Source organism: Cololabis saira, chromosome 3 (genome assembly GCF_033807715.1).
Source record: "Cololabis saira isolate AMF1-May2022 chromosome 3, fColSai1.1, whole genome shotgun sequence".
NCBI lineage: Eukaryota > Metazoa > Chordata > Actinopteri > Beloniformes > Belonidae > Cololabis > Cololabis saira.
Genome location: NC_084589.1, coordinates 32610345 through 32634584, shown reverse-complemented (window position 1 = coordinate 32634584; position 24240 = coordinate 32610345). Strand labels below are relative to the sequence as shown.

The window sequence follows — 24240 nt, the reverse complement described above, 5'->3', positions numbered from 1 at the left end:
ATATTTAATCATTTTCTTTCTCATGGGAACATTAACAGCCTAAATGTTGGCTTTGGTTACTGGTCTGGCACATAACCTCCCAGGCCAACATCCATCCTGCTATTTAAAAGCTGGTCCACCAATCCACATCCAATCCAAAATCAAAGGGAAGAGGCACAAAATCAGTGTATGACTGGAATGTCATCATCTTCATCTGAACTTTATTTAAGTTTTCACAGAATACATGATGATACTAATACTGATAAACACTTCTTGACATTTTTAATATCACAATCCATAGTATGAAAAAATGAATAATGTTGCGTGGAACCTCTCACGAAGCTGATGTCCTATTTGAAAAACAGATCCATGGAAAACTTTCCGTTACAGAAGAAAAACCTTTTCGCTGTATCGGCGACATCGTAAGCCTGGCTTTTGGAATAAACACTAGTAAAATGCTACTATTGTTCTGAAATATGAGCAGTACGAAACATAATAATTGTGCAAAAAATCTTCAGACCCTGTTGCAAACATGCTGATTACTAAAAAGCTGATGATTAGATGGCTTATGTAGCAATTGGTGGTTTGTATATTCAATATATCACTGTGCGTTTACATGTCCTTCCTCTTACTTCCCAGACTTTGTTCCTTCAGTCTTTGAGATCAGTATTAACACATACTGTATGTGCAAATGTCAACATACATGTACAAACAACACAGTTGTGTCAACAACTTGAATCTGTGCAGAAATGCATATAGAGTTCACAAACACTCAAAATCCAGGTAAGAGACAAACACACACATACTTACACAAGTACCCATTTCTGTGCAGATACTTTTTCATATACAAACATCCACTTTTCATTCAAATCCAACACAAAGAGATGAAATGGCAAGTTTTTGTTAACAATCAGAGAAGATTATGCGTTGTGCTCCCAGTAATCCCTCTCTGGATCCTTCTTAAGCTTGTTTTTATAACAGATTCCCTCCTCCAAATGATGCACTCAAGACCTTTAATATTAAACAAGCCCAAATCATTTCCAGTGCCTTCGTTGTTGTCTCATCTCACGATGAGTAATAAAGGTACCAAAATCTAATACTGTTCATTGGGTTTACATCACGTACCACGACTGCTGAGGAAGGGTCACCTCATACAACACGAAAACAAATGAAATGCAGACTGTGATTAAAATCAGAGAACTAAACAAATAATAAGTCTCAGAGATTTCAGAAATCTTTCATTCGAGCTCAACCTTCCAGCCAGAAGGCTGCTTTTTGAAATTGGGGGATCAAGAGTTCAAGATTGACATAGTTATCAGTTCACGACACAAACCGAATCCAACCAGTCATTCAATGCAGCGTTGCTATCCAGCAGTGACGTCAATACGAAAGTAGCGAGTTCTTAAAAGGAACACCAAGACACAAGTCTCCTCCAGATGTGTTCAGAAAACCTTTTATGTTGCAGCAGTTCTCCAGTTCTCTTTGCATCTTCTACAGTGCAGCAGTAGCAGCAGTAATCCATTCCTACAACAACGATCATTGTGGCTGGTGTCGCTGGCGAGGCGTTGCCTCAGTCATTTTTTTTTTTCTCTCTATACGCCTCGGCCAGCAGGTCCTGGAGTTTAGGTGACGGAGCTGGTTGTGAGGCTGGCAGCAGTGGTGGTTCTAGTCTGGCCTCTTCTCCGCTTCCCTCCACCACCTCCACTTCCACCTCCTCCTCCTCCACCGCCTCCTCCTCCTCCTCCCCCTCCTCTACTACCATCTTTGCCTTCTCGTCCTCGCCCGCGAGTATTCTCGCTCCGGTTCGTGTCATCCTGTCTGTCTCCTTTATTCTTTTTGTCTGAAATGAGAATGCACAGAAGTCAGGGTTAGGATGCTTCTTTCCTTAACCTTCGTCTGTTGTTAGGGTCGCCACCGACCCGTTCTTAGGTTTTAAATTCATAAAACTACCACAAAAATGCGTTTATTGCATCTAGGCTTTTTGACTTTGTCAGGAACCTGTATTTCAACAAAATAATATCCAACATTTTTTTTTCACTAAATTATAAAATGCTCTGGTTGAAATTGTTACCTTTTACTATTTTTCCATTTCCTTGAAGTAAATGGCTCGAAATTTACCCATAACACCATAGATGTTACTATAGTTAATGATATTAAAATGAAAAAATAACTGAAACAAATTTATTTAAGATATGTGTTCTAATACCTCTCCGTAATAGCCAGGTAACACAACAACCTTTTATTTATTCATATGATTCTCTTGAGGCTCATTTTACCAGTTTTTAAAATTGAAATTAAGGGTTAAACTGACAAAAAAAAGGCCCAGAGTCCCATACCAAAAATATTAAAACCAATATTTTGATGGATAAGGAAGCCTAACAATGTAACCAAGAGATGAGAAACAAATTGGATGATGGATAATTGCTTTTAGTGTATTTTAGAGATAATTTAAAACACGGGTCAAAACCGACCCGTTAACATCGGAGATGGTAACAGAAAGCTAACACCAGACAAAGGTTAAGTTCTTGAAGATGTTTCCACTGATATCCCGAAGACTTTGTCTACTAACTTGTTTTTACAATTTCATTCTCTCCGTCCACAGGCCATGAACACAGGTGAGGCTCGGAACACAGGTCAGACTAGATCAATGGTAAATTGAGAAGCTAAAGTTTTCCCACCCAAAGTGGGCAATTTACCCCTTTTGACGGAGGACCACGGCCTCGGGTTTAGCTGAGTTATTCCTCAGTTATTTCAAATTGGCTGCAAACCCCCTCCTTGGCTGCTGGAGGTCTCTACTCAAATAAGCCAACAGAACCGCATCATCAAGAAACAGCAAAGATGCAATCCTAAGTCAGTAGAGCTTAAAACTCTCCATCATCGTGAACAGAGATGTAATGAAGAACATCCCTGATGGGCTCCAACTCCCGCTGGAAATGGGCTGATTGACTTGAGGGCAAGATATTGGTTTACTGAGTCTCTCTCTGGTTGTACGGGAAACAAAAAGCCTCCGGAAAAGATATTACATAAAGAGCGGTCGGGCAAACTCCCACACACCTTCAAGTAACATTTATGACTCCAAGAGAGTCTCATACACTCGGGTGCGTAATTAACGACACGCCAGCATGACATAGGTGAAATATTACAGACGTTTAAGCCTTTCCTTTGATTTCAGTGCTGTTTTGTCCGTGCCATAAAGCATAAAGGGGCAAATAAGTAAACTGATGATGCTTTAATCACAGACTGAGCTGCAAAATAAGCGGTTTGGTCGCTTGTTCTGAAAGTAAGTGGATATTTATTATGTGTTCACATTTATAATTATTTTCAAAAACCACAACCTTAAGCTCAAACTGCTGTGTCCTCTCTTTCCGCTATGCTCTCTGTTTGTGCGCACATCTGGCCCAGTCGCACTCCTGAAAATGACACTAATGGTTTCCTTGGCGTTGAAAGTGTCACAGAAAACAATACAATTTTTGAGCCATTATTGTAAGTTGTACACAGTGCAATAACATAACGATTACACACTCTGGAGATTTATGCACAACTCTTCTATCACAGAGACATTCGCATCAGTTTCTCCATGTAGACATGTTTACTTGTGCATTATAACGCAACTACTATTTAACCATCTGTAAAGGTTTAAAATAAGGTCTAATTTTCCTTATTTACAGCTTTATTCTGCAACTGGCTGCAGCCAGTCTACAACCCTCTCCGACCCACTTGAACGGCTCTGCTCCATCGCTTCGCTGTTTGCTTGTTAAAGTGGGAAGGTGAGGCCAAGTGCTGTGTTTGCAGACAGTAATCAACAGTCTGCCTTTAACATCAGGGCAAGGTCAGGTTTATTTATGGAGCGCATTTTAAAACAGCAAGCTTGACCAAAGAGCTTAACAATCAAATAAAAATGTGCAATTAAGAACAATGAGGCAATAAAAGACAATAAATTATAAAAACACCATAAAAACGAACGTGCAAGTTAGAATTTTCACGGCTTGCTCATAGGACACTTAACATTTAACTAAAAGCTTTACTGTAGGTAAGCACATGGGACCACTCTGGCTGTGGTCTCTGAGTCTGTTTAACTTCTTTTTCAACAGCTTTTCAATCCCCTCTCCAGCTTGACATTTTCTAAAACATCCCCGTTCGGCCCTCTAATGGGGCTCCTGCTTTCTGATTTACACCTGCCGTATTTTTCAAGAGTAAAATTACACTCTAAATGCAAACGTTCATCACCAACGTTTATACACATTATGAGTTCAGGAAAGAAAGGGCTTCGATCTGCTGCTGATTTTGAAGAATACTTCATATATAAGAGCACTGAGGACAACGGAGAGACAGTTCTTCATCTAATAAAGCACTTTAAAATCACTTCAGCCTCAAAGAGTTAAATATTGTCAAGGGCTTTATAACAACTAGTGATAATGTAAAGAACTGGCCCAACATGGAAATGGCCATTATGACAGTTATTGCAATTAAAAGTACTGGATTTTTAGGTATCTGAAGGAGAGTAGTTTTCTGAAGGATGTTTGTCTGCACAAAATGAAAAATGACACATTTCAGTCAGTGAAAATGATGTATTGAAGAGGTTGATTTGTTGTAGCTGAACATGGACAGGACTTACATAATATCACCACTGGTCCACACGGACTCACGGTTGGTTTACTCTTAGCTGAAAGCTGGAAGACTCAGTCCCACACGGTAGTGCACACACAAGAATAACTTGTCTTTTTAGAGAGTCATTACTGCCAACATCACAAAAACACTGCGCACTCATTTGTTGACTTGGCTGAAACAAGATACAAGAAGATTTTGTCCAGTGTGCACATCATTAATGTCTTGCATCAGAAAACACATCTCTGGACTTTTACGGAAACAATTTCTTCACACACCTAATAAGAGTTCAAATCCCCCGGGCACGATGAACAAGAGCAGACCCTCTGTGACGAGTCCTCAAAACGCACATCACAATAATCTGAGCTTAATGTGCTCACTGTGTTAGAGCTGAGTTTCTCCTCAAACAAATCACTGATGCGGCCAAGAGAAGGGGACTCCATAAGTTTATGACAACCCTGATTGCATCTCCTCTCCATCCAAACTAAACAGTTTTTACTTGACAAATGCAGTAACCGATCCAGAAAATTCTGTTTTCGCGTGAGACCTTTCTGTGGAGCTTCAAAAAAAAAAAAAAAGAGGGCGGGGGGGTGGGGGGGGGGTTGCAGCCAAATCAACACAAAGCGTGAGATCTGCAGACCACTAAATCACTAATGTTATACAAGGTCTGCCCCCTGTGTTTTATATAGCAGGCCTGCCAGCCAGCTCCCACAGATGAATCCACAGCTGTGCTCTTTTACCCATATGAACTTGCTCACAGGAGCCATGGTACCATCACACGTGAACTACCTCGCGTAGGAAAATTAATCTCCTTGCAATATCAGCTTTATATTGAAACTAGTTAAAGTATTTAGCAAAGAAAGATGGACAAGAAAAAGATCTGAAAAGCTATTCAGCATCAACAGTCAGCAATTAGTAAAAAAAAACTTAATTTTTTTGCCCCTTGGGGATAAATAAAGTTTTTCTGAATCTGAATCTGAATCCCCAAACCTTACATGACATAATTTGTCAGATGAAACCTTATATATCATCATATATCTATATCTATTTCTATAACCATCTATCTATCTATCTATCTATCTATCTATCTATCTATCTATCTATCTATCTATCTATCTATCTATATATATATATATATATATATATATATATATATATATATATATATATATATATATATAGAGAGAGAGAGAGAGAGAGAGTTTATATTTCACCCTTAATTTTTCTTTTTGAATCTTAAAGCTGAAACTTTTTCTCCCATTTCTCGAATCGTGCTGTCAAAGCCTTGTCCACAGTGAGCAGTTGCAAGCCTCTTTTCCTTTCAGACTTGACCACAGATCCGTACGGGACAATGTCAGATCTTGCTCTGCTGTTTAGACTCCGAACCCAACAGGAACTTTCCAAGTTTATAAAATGGTAACAGAATATGCGAGCCTTCACCATGTTTGCTCGCATACAGCGTATCAGAGCATGTCATCTGTCATACAGTATGTTGCAACATCTGCACCGTTGCCAGCAGTGTGCAAATATTGTTATGCAATGCTGCTGCTGCTGCGGCCGAAATCCCCTAAGCGTGCCACTGTCCAATAAAGACTGTAAATGGCTCGCATTTACAGATCTCCTGGCCCCCGTATAAAAAAGTACGCTTCTTGTTCTGGTGAAAATTGGGGGATTATGCAAAATAAATAGATATGTGAGGGAATTTAGATAACAACTAATTTGCTAATGGGTTTTAATTACTAATGATTCTATTGGAGTTCAAGTGAACTAATCACATAATATGAATTTAAAGTGTTAAACAGCTCTTCTATTTTCCTGTATTTATCCAGGCACCACTGCTGATAAATGTTTTATTTCTTTACCTCACCACTCAGGACCAAAATTTAAGAGCAAATGATCACGAACATTGTTGTTTTTGCTGCACTTTTCATTTAACTGGCCCTGCAGCACTTTGCCAGATTTGTCATTTAATGGCCTCCGCTACGAATGAGGCCAAGAGCGACTAATAAACTGTTGTGAAAGTTGATAATGGCCACTGACTGGTGCGAATGACTGTTAACCTGCTGGAGAGCAAACTGCTGTGTGGGTGAAGAAAGTCCAAGCAAACATGTCACGGCCGTGTAAACCTCCCGCTTCAGTGGTCTTCAGAACAAATAGCTTTTTCTGAGCTCTGATCCCAGGCCAGCTTCGCAACGCTTAATGTCCGCCCTTCATCTGCTTGGCTGGTGGATGAAGTTTATTGCTTAGATGTGGTAACGTCAAGCGATTCTGTATCCTCCCGTGTGCTCCGCCAAACCAAACCCAACCAACACACTCCAGGTCACAGACACACTCATGGGAATGTAAGCCTTTGAATATTGAGTAATTGGTCCATCGATCATCATATTAACCATGGAGGATCTTCCCAAAACACATGCATCTTCTTTTTGTTCACGTATCTGAACAATCACACCTCAAAGCAAAGCCTCAAACAACTTGTGGTTTATTTGCTTGTTTTAAACAATAGTCTCTATCAGCTATTATTTTCTCTTTAGTGAATCTGCGATTTGCATTCGTTTTACCTTTCGCACACGGCGTCTTTGGCACAGAGCACTTCCTCCTCTCGGTCTCTGGAGCGCAGGACTGTGTGGGTGTAAATGCAGAGGAAGGGTCCGGCCCCGGGGTCTGTGGAACGGGTACACGGACCCGGGACTGGGAGCCTTTCTTAAATCCACAGGTTTTGTTCTTCTTCATACAGGAACTCCACGGGCTCCACTCTCCCAGTTCACACTCCGAAGCACGCTGACCTGGTACAGGAAAGAAAAATAATCCAAAATAAGAATATATACACAGACAACTGAGGTGCTGGATGAATGGTCCACAGCTTCAGCATGCCACGGCCTCTTTATACTGTTTCCCTTTTTCACAGCTCCATAGGTTTGTGCTTGCGGATGGGCTGGTTCAATTTCAAAGGAGCCAAATGAACCACTAAAATACTTTATAAGGTGTTATGCCTTTAGGAGTCTGGAGAGTTTCATTCTTAATGCTGTAGTTTCTAACCACAACAGAAAAGCCAAAGGGATTCTGTTATTTTTCCAACGAGTGCACTTCCCGTCTTCTAAAACAAACAACCAGAAGTATAACGCTGATAAAATGAAGTGATAAGTGGAGTTTACATAAGCCGATCAGCCATAACAATATGACCAAAGATGGGTAGCGTGACTAAACACTGCTCATCGTGTCACGCCGCAATGTTCTTGCCAGGAAACGCTGCATCTGGGCAAGAAAGCATGACTTTATACATGGCATAACTTTGTCAGTTACCTCCACATTTATTCATACAGGGTCCAGATGACTTATTGCCAATATACCAGTTGCAGAAACATCCTTGGAAGGTCAATAGGAGGTTAAAGATCACTCACCGACACACTCCATGGTCTCGTTGGCAGTGAGTTGACCTGGGGGGCAGCTGACATAACATCGTCCACTGTGTGAATACAGGCCCTCCTTGCATTTTGTGCAAAAATTGCGATTGAAACATGCTTCACAATTGTCTATTTTACATTCTGAAAAACAAGGGAAAGACAAAAGGAAAGCAGGATCAAAATCAGTTTCTGTTCCTCAGATTTTATGACATAAACAAAGGCCTGACTAATCCTATAATGGAATATTCACTTTCCTCGATCAGAGTTCTGGAGCGATAGGGCAAAAGGAATTAAGTTTTCATTTCCAGTGTGAGCTTTATTAGTGATTAAACAATACAGCGTTTATGCAAAAAGGAGCCGCAGTCGTCTTTTAAAAACGCATGCGCCGGAGGCCTCTTTTTAGGCGTGTGATTGAGTACAGCCTGAACTCTCTTGGAGCTGTGGATTTCTCAAGAGTGGGTTTCTCCACACCTCAAACTCATTATAATCTCTGTCTTGAATCACAAACATCTTGAAATATGGTTAATTACAAACACCAAATGATACAAAACAGATATCTTAAAGGACTCCCAAAAGCTTAAATTTCATCATTAAAGACAGCTCCATATTCGCATAATTCATCACATGTGGCAGAAACTGAGGTGGAAATGTGTGTTTGTGCTTCAGTGTGGGAAACGTATTCACATCTATACTTCCTGCATTTATGTGCGCTAAACTTAATAGTGTCTACTCTGTAACTGGTCTGGTGCCAAGGTCAAAAATGATTTAACACTGGATCCCTCTGTGGGATCCTAGCATTCCTGTCTCTTGCTCCTAATTACAATTTTTAAGCTCTTGACAGCTAAATTTGACAGCGTTGATGTTTGTATCCATACACTGCAAGTAAAATGTTGCTAACAAGATGTTGCGGGATGACATGTATAAATACAGATGATTGGATAATAACACAGGTTAGCCACCGAAATGCTCTGAAAAGAAGTTACTGGTGAAATTCAAACTGCTTTGAAACAAACTGGGGCAGCGAATGAATGCTGAGAAAAGACACTAAAAATCAATTTCAATTAAATTCTGCTGATTCACCCTTGTCTAAATATAAATACCCAAAATGTGAAAATATTGCATAATTTAAGAAGTGTTATATGTTTTATGTGGACTTGTAGGATAGACATACTGTACACGGTGGGAAAAATGGGTTTAAATATTCAAAGATGATTGATAGGATTCAGTTGGATGAGAGGTTGTTGTGTCGCTTGATTTTGTTTCATGACCTTTTTACACCAGGATATACTTCTTTGTTGTGAGGACAAGGCGTATGAATGAATGTAATCGATCTCATCCAGTTTCTCAAAGTACCGCTGGCTGATGCTGGAATTTAGTTTCTCCTGGTACAATACCTTTCCTTGCAATCGTCACAAGATTTTGCTCAGTGTCGCAAAAATCAAACGAGGAACTCTTGTTTACTTGTATGGTGCGTTTTTTTGGTGTCTCTGTTTCTTCCTAGAATGTAACACCTGGTTGAAAGGGGGGGGAGGTCCATGTACACCTCAATTATCTAAATTAATGGCTTCCATTATTTATCTACTTCTTTTAATCTGATCAAAGCTGCTTGGAGACCATGATATAGATCATTTGTCCCAAAATGTGCGTTAAAATAAGAAAAATACTAAATCAAAGCCCAACAAATATGCCTTGTGGCCTCAGATGAACCCTGCACATGAGTGCCAAATGAAAAACACAGACATCCTCTCAAAAACCAGACAAATAACAACACATTAGAAATGTTTTTGTTGGGATTCTGCTCCAATCCTTATTTCTGCCCACACATAAGAGAAAACAGACAACAGACCAAGTTGCTGACACTTTTTGCCAAAAAGCACAGGACTCGTGCCACCAGAAAAAAAAAACAAAGTTTGTCAACTAACATAAAAGTGGCCACTACTTTGCACGGCTTCCAAATGAGCCAAACCTGGCGACCCATAATGAAGACCATTTCAGAGCTTGCATCCCCGCTGCGTAGTTAATATTTTGCTGCATTTTGTACTTTCAGTGGGTTAAGTAGCCACAAATTGAAGATGCCTGCTACTACGTAAAGACGAGAACATAAATTTACAGAGGAAAATTGATTCCGGGACAAATAGCAAAGACTTACGACGTCTCCCGTTGCTTTTAATCTTGCATTACACTATTTCCTGCCTGCTGTTTTGGACAATAATTTCTTGTGATCAAAACTTTCAGCAGATGGAAATAAGATACCAACTGTGTAGCAGACTGATAAAACTGATTTTGATGTTTTTTCTTTTTGCCAGTAGGTTGTTTGTGAGTTCCAGCGCTTCCATGAGAGATGTTACAGTCAGCAAACTTGTTTTTTGAGAGAAAAAAGTCAGTTGTACCCACTGTCATTGAAAGTTTATGTGCTGGTTAGAGTTGGAGCTCATTAATAACCACGACTACCGCAGGGTCATTCAACTCACTCACGCTTTCTGCGCCAGTTTCAATGGAAAAAAAAACAATATCATAAAATAAAACTTACGGGTGCATCGGTTATTGCCTTCAGGGTTCCTCATGCCGAAGTACCCCATAGGACAGGAGGCAAGACACACCCCAATCTGACGGATGTCATTGCGCTCCAGGAAGATGAAGAGCTTGGGTTTACATTTAATGCAGCCGTTGTACTCAGAGCATCGGTCACAGCCTTTGGGGCAAGATGGTGGCCCCTCAGTACTAACTGCGGAAACATAAGGTAAACAGAGAGAAAGGAACAGCCACAGTGAGGTAGGTAACAGAAAAACAAGGTATACCGTTGCTTAAAAAAAAAAAAAATTGCTTCCAACCACATATGAATTTTTAAGAGGAAACTAAAATAGGAGTTTTGCCTCTAAAAAGACAGTATTTTGTTCCTATTTTCACTGGAAGTCATAATCAAGCTAGCACTTTAACATTCAAATAAACAGTTAAAGGTTGCAGCATAATTTCTACAGTGTTTAGCTGGCTAAACATCTTTGTTTGAGCATTCACTCTTTGTTTACTTCCAACTGGTTGCGAGAGATCCTTAACAGGTTTTCTTGTGGAGAAACCTGGATAATTGTGGCTGGCAGTCGACCAAGAGTCATTCAGATTCAGGCGACTAAGATCAGGGTCAGACGGCTGCAACAGTGACGGACACGGTTGCAGTGAGGGCGGAGGAAGAGCTTTTATTTCAAGGTAAACCTGCAAACGCCGTCGTGAAAATGTTCCACACTTTCACATTTCCCTTTTCTGATCCCGGGCTCTGACACCAAATCCAATTCCACCGTCCCCCAAAACAAAATAAAGTAAAAAGGAGGCACACACCAGCAGTGATCTAAATAGTTTCTAGGAAATGTGTGTTAAAATGCACGTCCACTTCCTGGAAACTTGACCGAGACAAAAGCAACAGCCATCCGAGTTGGTTTACAGTCCTGTGTTCCATCAGCGCTGAATACAAATATACTCACACAGCAATCAATCTGGCGTCCGGCCTCTTACAGATAAGTCAGGAGGTAAAGGCATTAAAAAGACTCTTCCGTGAACAGATTACTCCACATTTGAGTAATAGTAACCAGCAGTAATGAGAACCAGCTCTTATTGCTCACCATCATGAATCACGAAACCATTTTTCACAATAGAGAACGTGATGCTGTAAACTGTTTTTAAAGAGTTTGTGATGTTGGAAACATAAGAACTATCTCCATGCTTCACTCCTTGATGTTAGCATGAAGCCGAATTCATACAGAGAGAAGAGAAAGCCAGAAGGAATGAGTATGAAATACTCATCAGGTAATCAATTACACTTAAGATGTAGAAGCTGTAAATTCAGACACAAATTAGCGCAGCATTGAGCATTGCTTTTTTTTGTTGGGGGGGGGGGGCTGACACTGCCTGCAGGAGTCGAATATGACCCAAATACTTCTGTCTCCATTACAGTGACACAAGATTAACGATGATAGCATCACTGAGCATTTCTGTATGTGCTGTAAAACTCCTGGATCTCTGATCTCGGTACCTGTTCTCTCCCAGTGTGTGTGATTTTAATAGAACCACATCTGTTACTGCGGCCAGACATGGTATTATTTGAATCCTGGCTCGGGGAGGTTGAGGCCAGTGTTGGCAGTGACTGAAAGCTCCTTGTGTGTATAGAAAGAATTATTTCAGAGCTGACAGAAACATCAGCGCTGAGGCTCTGAGGCCGGAGATATACTGCGAGTCGACCTCAGCACTGTCTTTGTGGTTGCGTGAGGTCAGAAAAATGCTTACAATAATATCAGCAGCATGATCCAAGTAAGAACTTAAACCTGTCAGGTATATGCCATATTATTGCACATAAAGAGCGGCGTTTTAAGAGCAAATGCATTAAAAGAAAAAAAAAAAAGGACTGTAAATAACCTTAATGCTCGTAAAGGTTTTACATACACGGGAATGAGACATAATCTCAAAAAAGGAAGAAAGATGAGCCAATCCGAGGGAAACACTGAACCTAGCATAACCCGCCTTGGAAAAACAAATAGGAATGATGGGAAACAAAACAAAATGTTATCTTTAATTTGCTTGTTAAATGTTTATAAGACGTCCACCACAGTGACTCAGACCGCAGAAATGAAAAGCAGCACTGCGAGCGATGGAAGGAAAAAAGAAGGAACAAGACAAATGAACAAAGTGCGAACTCACCCCGTCTCTGCCTTCTCGCCTTGGAGAGTTTGAGAACGTCGCTGTGACCCATGGAGCTGAGAAAGATCATTGTCAGCGCCACCAATCCCAGCTGCATAGTCCCTGCTGCCTTCCAGGCAATGCAAGTTCCCCCCCCGGCAACCAGATGGAACAGGTGGGGGGGTTCCCCTTCCTCTTGCGGGACAGGTGGATCCCTCTGCTGCTGATACTGATCCCTCGACTTCTCCCGCTGCACTTCTCTCCCGCTGCCTGTGTCTGTGTGTCTGTCCCTCCCCTCTCTGTGTCTTCCTAGACTGTTACTCGTCTCTAGAAGTCTGGGTAGCGGAGTGTGATGCTGTGATTGCACATCTGAACAAGTCGGAGGCACAGGAAGTCATTGTGCTGCCGGTGGCGCGAGCAAAGGGAGTAAACCTGGGAGGGGGGGGGGCGAGGGGGGTGTCGCAGGGTTGTGCAGTGAAGAGGAGGTGTGTTGAAGTTCTTCTGGGTCAACCCATGAAGCTCGGCAAGGGCTGGAAGGCACGTACGGGCCGCGTTGTTGTGTTGCTTGCGAGTCCTCGCAAAGATGTACGACGTTGAAGCAGCAGCCTTCAACGGATAATCACTCGCAACTTCAGATTTCTGCACGATGACACGGTGATCTACCGAGATAAAAAGGTCAAGGAAGAGAAAAAAGAAAGTTGACATGGTTTGCATCAAGGCTTTTACAAGGGAGATAAAGATGCCAAACTGAAACTATCATGGAATCAGCGCAAAGATGTACAGTAAAGATATTTCTTCACTTTCTTGCTGATAGTTTGAGAAACAGCTCAACACCTCTGACATGAACATCAGACTGATATAAATGTTATTCCGTTTGCCCAAATCAAAACTAGGAACAGTCTAAGTAACTGTTCCAGCTCCATGAAATGGTGAGGAAATGTGTCTGATATCACTGTTAAGGCTCACTCATGGGCACTTTTTTCTTTTCTTTAAATCCTACAAAAAAAGTCTTGTTGAAATGACAAGTTAGAGTCTTTTGTGAGATTTATTAGCCACTTATTGGTCAGGCGTAGGAATTCCCTCGGGTCTGCTAGTTAATTTACATCCTCATAGTTATAAAACTCCTCCAGATTACTGCACCTGGCAAAGAAAAAGCCCCAAACTACCCCCTTTTATAAAGATTTCAAGTATAATCTTTATACGATTTAACCTATTATTAAACATTAACTCAGCCATTACGCAGCTTTATTTTTGTCAAGTTAAAGAACTCCTACAAAAAGCCCCATCACCATACAAACTTAAATGTCAGTAAGAAATTAAATAATAGTAGGATCTATATTTTCCAAGATTTTTTTATCCAAGTTGAAGAGCATGCTAATGTGCGGTCAACAAGTTTAACCAGTGACATAAATTCTTTCCAAATGTGACAATGAAATGCAACTTTGCCCAAAAATGACATTTACTGTGGTATGATGCATACTTATACCCTTTGACATCCAAGGCTTCTGTAATCATGACTAGCTAAATTAAATGATCAGTTACATAACAAGGAAAACCAAATACCACAAAGGCTTCATGGCATTTCATGTCGACTAATTGAGCCTGTTCATTCTTTAGAAATACAGCGACTTGTCTAGGAAAAGCAACACAAGCTCAGACCGAAGCCTTTTGTCATATTTGGTGCGGAGATCTTTTTTAGATACTGTCATGCGCTGCCTGTATTTACAGCGCCTGTGTGAAAAGGACACACAGAACATGTTTGTATCTGAGCAATGGGAGGTCCTCCCTCGCAGCTCCAAAAAGAAAAATAGAACCATATTTGGCTGTTGAGTTGGTTGTGGCTCTGAATCACTCTGAGAACAATGCCATTTGGTGTTTCTAAACACTAAAAACAACTGCTACAATTGCATTCTCTGCTAAAATCAATCCATCCATTTTTCTATACCCACTTTTTGCTGTTCAGGATCACAGGGGGAGGTGGGGGGGAGTCGGGGCTGGAGCCTGTCCCGACTTCAAGCATAAATCCAAACGGATAAAAAAAATAATGTCAGATTTCAACACATTTCTCTTAACTCAGCTGGAGGGAGCCAGAATGTCATGGGGATGAGAATCCGGCACACAAGCACTATACTCACAACAGCTAACTTTGAATAATGTTGCCATTCCTTTCATATATATATATATATATATATATATATATATATATATATATATATATATATATATATATATATATATATATATATATATATATATATATATATATATAAAATTGTATTTTTTTTTGTATTCATTTATCTATTTATAGCTAAAAGTAAAAAAAAAACACTGCCGGAGCTAACTGGTTCCCAGTTGACGTTACATACAAAGTAAGAAAAGATTATTATTACAAAGTCGTGCTTAATCAATGAGAATGTCGTTACTGTAACTCTGACATCTGCTGAAGCCTTAATGAATGAAGAAAGTTACTGACTTTGGCTTTCCTAGTTCTGAAGATAAGAGCCAAAGTACAGTTCTTTTGAATTATTTGTAACTGCGTTAATCTTAAGCTTTAAAAAAAGAAGGGAAAAAAATGAATGACGCACATTCCCCCTGGAAGACTGGCACAGCCAGTCTTCTTCAGCACCTGTTTGTCTCTTGAATAAATGCCGATTCGATAACAGGACACGCAAAGTCTCTGGATCTGTCAGAGCCCAACCTTTCCAGCATTCAGTAACTTCAGATATGTGCCAGAGTCTTTCATAACCCAGCACTGCTGCAGCTCTGTGATACCTGCTGAAAGCCCACTGTGGACCATGTGCTCACACACAGTGGAAAGGTAGCAAGCAGAGCTGGACAAGCAGTCAGAGGAAGGCTGTTATCTTTTCTTAGTCCATCTACAATAGCAATATCTGTCCTGCAACAACAATAATTTCACCAGGCATCTGCCGGGGCAACCTGTGGGTTCTAAAAGTTATCCGTTTCCTAATTCATTTTAATTTCGTCTTTCCTCGCCAGTGAGCCACATCCAGCTGAGCCCAATGAAACTCAGCCCCGCTCATAAAAAAATCACAAGATTAAATTGCCTCCTTTGTAAGAGATAAGTTTAATTTATCAATTATTCAGATACTGAAAAGGAGCTCCCACTCTGGGGATTTGTTGAACTTGAAAAGGTGCGACAACTCTTGAGCTCAGAGCTGCAGATGTCTGGCGATAAACTTTATGCCCGTAACTAAACCATCTGCCATATCCAAGAGCTGAAAAAAGATTATCCATGTATATAACGCAACCCAAATTACTTCAGAAGGTTATGGAAAGGTGATGATAGTTGAATTTGTCATAATAAGTCGGAAAGGATCGGGCTGAGGTTTTATTCATGTCATGGCGTCTTTTTCCTCAGTTATTAACAACCGTGTTGCTGGAGGGCAGCATTCCCTCTTGTTATCTGCTACAATATAACAAGTTCAAATTCATCATGCATTCTTGGTTCAATTATATCTGTGCTAGCTGCCAAATGGTTATCAAAAGTACAATTATTACTTTGAAATTAGCACATTTTGCCCACAAAAAATGTATTTGCTTATATTATGAAATTGTAATATATATAATATAATATAATATAATATAATATAATATATCTATATATCTATATATCTATATATCTATATATATATATATATATATATATATATATATATATATATATATATATATATATATACATAATGCATGAAAAGGGTATTAAAATGAGTAGTCAGTGAGCTGATACGGCACAGCTCAGAGAGAAGAGCGCAGGTCAGTTTTCCCACAGAGACTTGCACATCATGCTAAATTACTGCCATGCTGGATTACACTGAGCTGCATCACACTGTTCTCCTGGCAGAAGGACAATCAGTTAAAGACTTCCACCTGTCCCCAGCCGAGCATCTCTGATGTTCACACTGTCCTGCTGCTTTTCTTAATCTCTTCCACTCTCTAACAAATCTACAGTGTGGAGGCCCAGAGGCAGAAGCGGGGCTCTGTTATATCTGTGCCTGTCTGCTCAAATAGAAACAAAATAACCAAATTAAAGTTAGTGGAAAAAATATTAAAAACTTGCATTTATATAGCCTGTATGTACAACTAGGTGTTAATACAATATATCAACAGGTGTATTTGTCATATATTGTTCGTTTTGTCTCAAAGTTTTGACATTTACACGTTCGATAGCCTGGCCCAGTTTTCTCTTTAGCATTTCTGAAGTGTTGTGTGTGCGTTGTATGTGCGTGTGTGTGTGTGTGTGTGTGTGTGTGTGTGTGTGTGTGTGTGGTGCGTGGGTATACACGTGTGTGTATATATATATATATATATATATATATATATATATATATATATATATATATATATATATATATATATATATATATATATATATATATATATATATATATATACATATATAGATAAATATACGTATATATACACACATATATATAAATAAGTATATATATATATATATATATATATATATATATATATAAATAAATACAGTGCAGTTCGTTTTAACCCCCGTTTTATTTTTGTATTTTAATTCTTACAACTTATAAATCATGAAAAAAAATGTTACAGATAAAGATCGGTGCCTAGTAATTCTACTGACTATTTAAAAAAAGAATAATAAATAATATAAAGAATATCACTCGCTAAAAACAACAACATCAACAATAATAATTCTCTTAATTACAGTTATTTCATTTTTTGTTAAGTTAAAGATTAAAAAAAAAAAAGCCATCGACTCACCTCCACATGAGAGTAGGTGAATAAAGCTGATCATTAAACAGTCGCTGCGCAGTTTCCTTTTTTATAAGGAGAAATCCGTTACATGTTTGGTTACATAGAACTCCTCCTACAGGATGCCCCCATGCAACTCTTCTCTTCTCATCTTTTAAACATTTTTATGATCCGCCACAGGAACGCTGCAACTCCCTACACGTAAGGATGCGCAAGTCAGAAAATGTGCGACGCATTAAAGCTGAGTTCGTCCGACACAGATGACACACTGGGAATAAAACTATATAGATGCAGCTGTATATTCCGGAGAAATTGGTCCCTCTGACTTCTTCTCCTCGTCCTCTTCAGCCGGGGACGGCTGCTGCCTCTGAATGTCGATGCGCCTTTTCAAGTCCACATTAGGACTCGAACTGCATCCAACTTAAGAAAGTAGCAATAAAGCCCTGACATTTGCATCCAAACTCCAGCACAGCCAGAGGGCATTGCTGGCCACACCCCTCCATACATTTTCACTGAGAGACCAAAAACCTGTGCTGGACTTGACTGCAGACGCGCTGAGAAAGAGCGCATTCACATCTGATACACTTTGACGGTATTTGGACGAGACCGTTCCTTGTTTCAGATCCTGAATTAGACCGTGATGAATGTAAAAAGGTGAGACCACAGGGATATCAATATGGATGCTTAAGGATGGTATTATCATAAAGCAAACACAGAAACCATCAGTCATATTTATTTCATCAGCATGTAATGTAATAAAACTCAATTGTATTTAGAGAAAAAAGTTAAAATTATATAAAACTCAATTGTATTTAGAGAAAAAAGTTAAAATTATATATATATATATATATATATATATATATATATATATATATATATATATATATATATACATATATATATATATATATATATATATATATGTATATATATGTATACATATATATGTATATAGAAATATTGATATAGATATTCTATATATATATAGATATATATATATATATAGATATATATATATAGATATCTATATATAGTAATATAGAGTACCCCGAGGTAATTAAAGAAATAAATAGATGGATAAACAGCTAAATTGACATATTAAACTCAGTTTAGGTAGGTGCATCTAATCACTTTGGAGTATCAGATCAATCCTAATTTCCTCATTATTCGACAGGGACCCATAAACAAGAATCCTTGGAAGCTCGTTTCGAGTGACGTTCCTTGTTTTGAGATGGGGACATTTATCAACTGTGTTACCACTAGAAGGACTACTGCACAAACACGTCCACTTACACTTATTCTGCTGATGGATTTATCTTGAGAACTAAGCTGCAGTGGAGGATGTTTGTTTTTTTGTCCTGTCGCCAAGAGATTAAAAGTGCTTGAAACCTGAAAAAAACAGCACATCACTTAATCTTTATGATGGCCAGGGATGCAGTTATGGAAACGGGGATGATAAGACGTAAACGAACTCACTCATGTGTATTATTGTTACAGGTATGAACGGATCCACAGTTTTTGAAACCCAGTGTGTTCTGGTGAATCGAATGTGCTGTTTCTAAAGTACCCCTTCAAGATCTGCTGTAGCAACAGAAGAAATAACTCTATATAGGATTAATGATGCAACGGTTGTACATTAAGAATATTAGTGACAGCCAGCGCTTTTTAAATGTCCAATTAGTCTTTATTGTGAACCGATTTTTTTGAACCACTTTGACTGCCCATTAAGTCAGGAGGACAGAGACTGCCAAGAGAAGGTCCGGGGGAGCCCTAAAACAGAGCCAGACAGTCTTTTGTATCCATTGTAAAACGCTTATGCATGAAAATATTGCAAAGACAACTTTATTGAGGTCATAATTTCTGTCATACCCTAAAAGCCAAGGGTAGTTATGCGTGATGTATTTCCTCCAGGGTAGACTGCAGAGCAGCCAGTTTTAAGAGCATCATGGGGATGAAATGATGACTAATGATAGGTTTATGACCCCTTCATTGTGACTGAGCAGGGTAGGGAGAACGTCAGTAAAAAGATATAAAAACCATCCTCATTTCCATCAACCAAAGGCAAACATGATTCCATCATCTCAAAAACTGTACACCAGGGAGAGCTGTTTTTTAAACCATACAATATATTTTGCAGTCAATCATTTAGAATAAACATTACACAGTTTGTCCCGTGATGGACTGGAGACTTGTCCAGGATGTGCCACATCTCTCAGATTGAGAGTTCCTTTCAGAAGGCAATGCAAATATAAAATGGGATATGTTTATCCTTTTTGAAGCAAAAAAGTAAAAAAAAGCCAGAAAACCAGTGAAATGCAGTCATTTTGTTTGTTTTTTTCCCTTAAGGGTAATGTGTACATCAAGTATTAGGAAGCCAATGCCAGTACTCGGTTCAAATAAGCAAGACCGCCAATCCAAACAGTAAATCAGACAATTGGTGTTGCATTTACTTTTGACATTGCTGATTTGTGGATAAAATGTCTTAATTTGTGTGAGGTTGTTGTTGTTCTTGTTGTTTTTGTTTGGGACAGAAGCCCAAGCCTCTCATACACCTCAGGCGGTAGGTAGCTAGAGTATAGTAAGAGTGTTGTTGTCTGACTCAATTTAAGAAGTTTGATGACCCTTGTTGACATTAATAACCAAATCTGTTCCCATCCAACCACCCATGGATATGCTGTACTCCAAGAATGTGAAGCTGCCTGTCATCCTCCAGGGTCTGAAGAGCACAAGGTATTACACTAACCACCACGTGTGACCAATTAATCAAAGAAATCTTTGATGCCTTAGATGCCACTTCACCAAAAACTATGTTTGGTTAACCTTGTCCAGAGGTGGTGTTGCTTCGTCCGGGCTTGCTGCCGTCTTGAACGGACCATCACACAGTGGAAATGCGTATCGTGGTCAGACAAATCAGTATTTCAGAGCTTTCCTGGAAGAGATGGATGTCATGTGTTCCAGACCCTTGACCACAAGGACCACTCCGACTCTTATCACCGACAATCCCAAAAGCCAGGTTCTTTGATGGCATGAGGTCGTATCGGTGCCCTTAGCAAACATCATGAACACTTTTGTGACGGAGCATTAATGCAGAAAAGTATGTTGACATTTTACTAAAACATAAGCCTTGCCTACAAGAAGAATTTTTTTTCCAGGGACATCTTTGCACTTTTCAACAAGACAATCCATAACTACACTCTGCTCACTTTACTTTACAACGGCATGACTGAGGAAGAGGAAGAGGAAGGTATGTGTCTCGGACCGACCCGCCTGCAGTCGCGATCTGTCCCCAATGGAGAAGTTTGAAATGAAAAATGTGAAATTCACAACCCTGTACTATTGTCCACCTGTGTTAGCAGGAGGTACGGGACAAAATAACAACCAAAAAGTTCCCTTGCTTGGTATCCTCAGTGCCACAAATGTGTTGCAGATCAGAAATGAAAACGTAAATGTGTATAACTAAATGAAACATCTAGAGGAGTTCAGGGGGGAAAAAACATTAAATATGTTGGGTTTGTAAGGACAGAAAAGCAATAAAAGTCCAAATGTATTTAAGAAGTGCTGCATTTTTTTTATTTGCAAACGTTTTAAACTTTTGGGTTGTATAACTGAAGTACTCTATGTTCTTTTCAATGTAGTATACATCATCAACATCCAACTTTTCATCACCTCTTCATGCTCTTTGAAGCTCAGAAATGTGGTGCATTAGTACATAAAACAGTCAGTACCACCTGTCACCAGCTGTCTTAATGCATCAAAATGATAGCCTAGAAGCATTTTATGTTTTGCAAATGAGTACTGTTTTCTATCTTTGAAGAAAAAATAATCAGATAGGCCAAATTTTGGTGGTGGCATGGTTATTTGGGGTTATTTGTAGCCGTGAGAAGATTCTTGGCTTAACTGTCAATTGGACCATTGTGTGTGTGTGTGTGTGTATGTGTGTGTGTGTGTGTGTGCGTGTGTTTGTGTGTGTTTCTTTTTTTTTTTCTCTCTCCAGGGTGCTTCTGTTACGTTTCATCACCCAAACTCCTGTGAGCTTGATAAGTTATTCAAAATATGTAGAGATAAGCATGACAGGTTGTTTGTTCCCATGTGCTGGTTGCTCTGAGACTGGCGAGCTGTCAAAGGTGCCCTCTTACCAGGGTTGGGGTGCGGCAGGTGTGAACAGAGATGTATATACATCATTTGGGGAATAATCTTTACTGATATGTTTATTGGATGCCATGAAAGTGGTGGAGAAAGGGTAGACATTAGCATCAGCTGACACTTACATTGTAGCATGTGCATAAAGTGTTGGATCCTAATATTTATTACATATGGGGCATAATTATGACATGATGTGATGTTGAAGGAGACAGTTCTGACTAAATTACTTTTGACTCAGTGACTGAGCAGATGCTCTCCACAGCTGGGCCCATTCACTTCTGTTGCAGCTGCCGGGCCTCTTTACAATACAAAGATGCCAAATACAAAATGGTGAGAGTTTAACAGTCATGACTAAACATTCATACCTCTAAAAGGCCTTTAAAGAATTTAGAGAACAATAATGGGTTCAGAGTCAGAACAGACAGAAAAGAAAAGAAAAGAAACTTTGTTCAGAACTGTAGTCTGTTTGTCTGCTTTTCTCTGCTATTGTGTCCACTCTATTGGAGTGTCAGAAGTGCTAAAACAAAAATAGAGCACAGAATTTTTGTACTTGACAAACAGCAGAAAACAGAAGTCTATGATTATACGTTGGAAATTCAAAATAAGAGAGTTTAATTACTGTTCGGCAACCTTATTTCATCTTTTAAGCAAGCAAAGAAATATATCCTGAACTGATGCCTGTTGTTTATGGTAGCACCAGTCTTTGTGTCTAACTTCTCTTGGTGAAATGCAGATGCACTGGTGCCTCCTGGGAGCACACAGACCGTTTGTGTTGATGGATGTAAGACTAAATATTGTAACCCAAGATCTTCAAACATTGCTGTGTTTGCAGATCGAGAACACATCTGTGATTTCACTCCGCATTTACATGGGGAGGACCATATGTGGATGAAACGGTGTCATGCTGCTAATGATGATTCGGAAACAAGATAGCCGTGTTTGTCATTTTGCGTAGATGATTGCAGTTATACCCACCCAAGAAATATAGACATGCTTCCTTTTTTCAGCTCAGAAGTAGACAGAAAAATATATCAAATATATCACCGGCTTTTGCTTTCTTTGGACGAAGGAAGAATTAATATTTGTTAATATGTCAATTTAACTGGTAATAAAATCCAGTGACTTTTCTCTTTTTTTTATTCTTTATATTTTCCAATTATTTCGAGAGTATTTTTCCCACTATTTAAAAAAGCAGCGACGGGAAGAAAAGTATCCAACTCAGTAGTTCGGTAGTTACTGTATGTCTGTATAGTTCACATCAAATCTATTATTTTAAGAATTTATTGAAAACTGACGGATGAATTTATGAAAGGTGTATAATTATTTCTGGATCACGCAGAGTTTGTTTTTTGTTGTTTTTTTTACAGGAAGTATTTTCAACTTACTGTTATAAATTATACTTATTTGAGTCGTATTTTATAACTAAAACATTTTTGAAAGGAAGCATTTTGCATGTAATTCTATGAGTTTGGTTTTAATCATATTTCTCCATTTAAACTACAGTCTATACTGTAATCCTACATCTGAAACTCTTTCATAGCTATGTTTACTGAAGAAGCAGACTTTTTCATTTTAGGGCCTGCAAAACCGTTATAGCCATCTTAGCAGAAATAAACAATATGCACACGGCGATTTATCAAGTGAATTTGTTCAACATTAACATTAAGAATACTTAAATAAAAGCCATCCTGTCAAGTGAACAGAAGATATATGTGTCTCAAATGTTATGGGAAGCCTTTTCTTTGAAACTCTTCCCACTACTTGAAAATAGAGATTGATCACACTTGAAACAACGAGCCAGGAGCGTTAACTGCAGCCAACATGTGTTTGCCATATTGGTCCTCAAATGAGCAACCGGAATATCACCTTATTTTTGTACACGCAAGCCATGTGGTTCCTTTGAAAGGATTTGCGATGTCAATCAGGCTTTAGTTTTTTACATGTGAGCCCACATACTGTGCATACTTTAATCACTCTGAAAGCCAATAAATGGTCATCATTTTCCATTTTGATCACATCCTCGCTTGAGAAATGTCAAATTCATATTGTGAAATTTTAAATAAGACGACTTTAAATTCTAGTCACAAGTGTTACAATTTCATGTCTTTCTCCATTTAAACACAAGAGGTCAGAACACGATACTGGCACACTAAATGTGCAAAAGAGCTCTTTGATATTGGGGGAAAAAAATACTTTGAAGACCTTTTATTTTATAAAAGAAGTCTTATGTATTTCAAATTCCCTTTTTGGAATATCTTCTCGAATAACAAAAATATTTTGTATTATTCTCACACAATGTGAAGCAGGTGAGCCGCATGTTCTGAAATTTCTTCCAAGATAAAGTCCCAAAGTAAACAAATTGAATTCTACTCACCACATAGGAAATCCAAATCGTCATCTGTTGTCTGATCTTGGTCCATATGATTTGAGTTACAGTGAAGACGGTAAAAGTAAGTTTTATTTTCAAGGCATGACCTAATGTTAGAGACAGTCTCGTATTATGAAGACTTCAGGCATTTGATCAATGGCTCAGAAAGTAAAACAGGCCTGCTGTGTGTTGAGGAAAATAACTTGGCTGCAACAGATCTTTCAGTCCAGATGTGAAAACTTATACTTTGTCAATATTCTGCTGAAACTTATTAATACTGCTTCTTTTTTGTTTTGTATGTTGTAATTGCTCGTAAACTAACTGGATATA

General features: G+C 39.0%; 1 protein-coding gene across 1 annotated transcript; it reads right to left on the bottom strand.

Annotated features, from left to right (window-relative positions):
* Positions 1-229: 229 nt before the first annotated feature.
* rspo1 (R-spondin 1) lies at positions 230-17859 on the bottom strand. The gene is made up of 6 exons (XM_061718479.1): positions 17409-17859; positions 12672-13309; positions 10519-10713; positions 7986-8129; positions 7146-7370; positions 230-1819 (listed from the first exon to the last, which is right to left on the bottom strand). The coding sequence occupies exons 2-6, from the start codon at positions 12766-12768 to the stop codon at positions 1602-1604; spliced, it is 879 nt and encodes a 292-aa protein (XP_061574463.1). The 5' UTR covers positions 12769-13309; positions 17409-17859; the 3' UTR covers positions 230-1601.
* Between the last annotated feature and the right edge of the window lie 6381 nt (positions 17860-24240).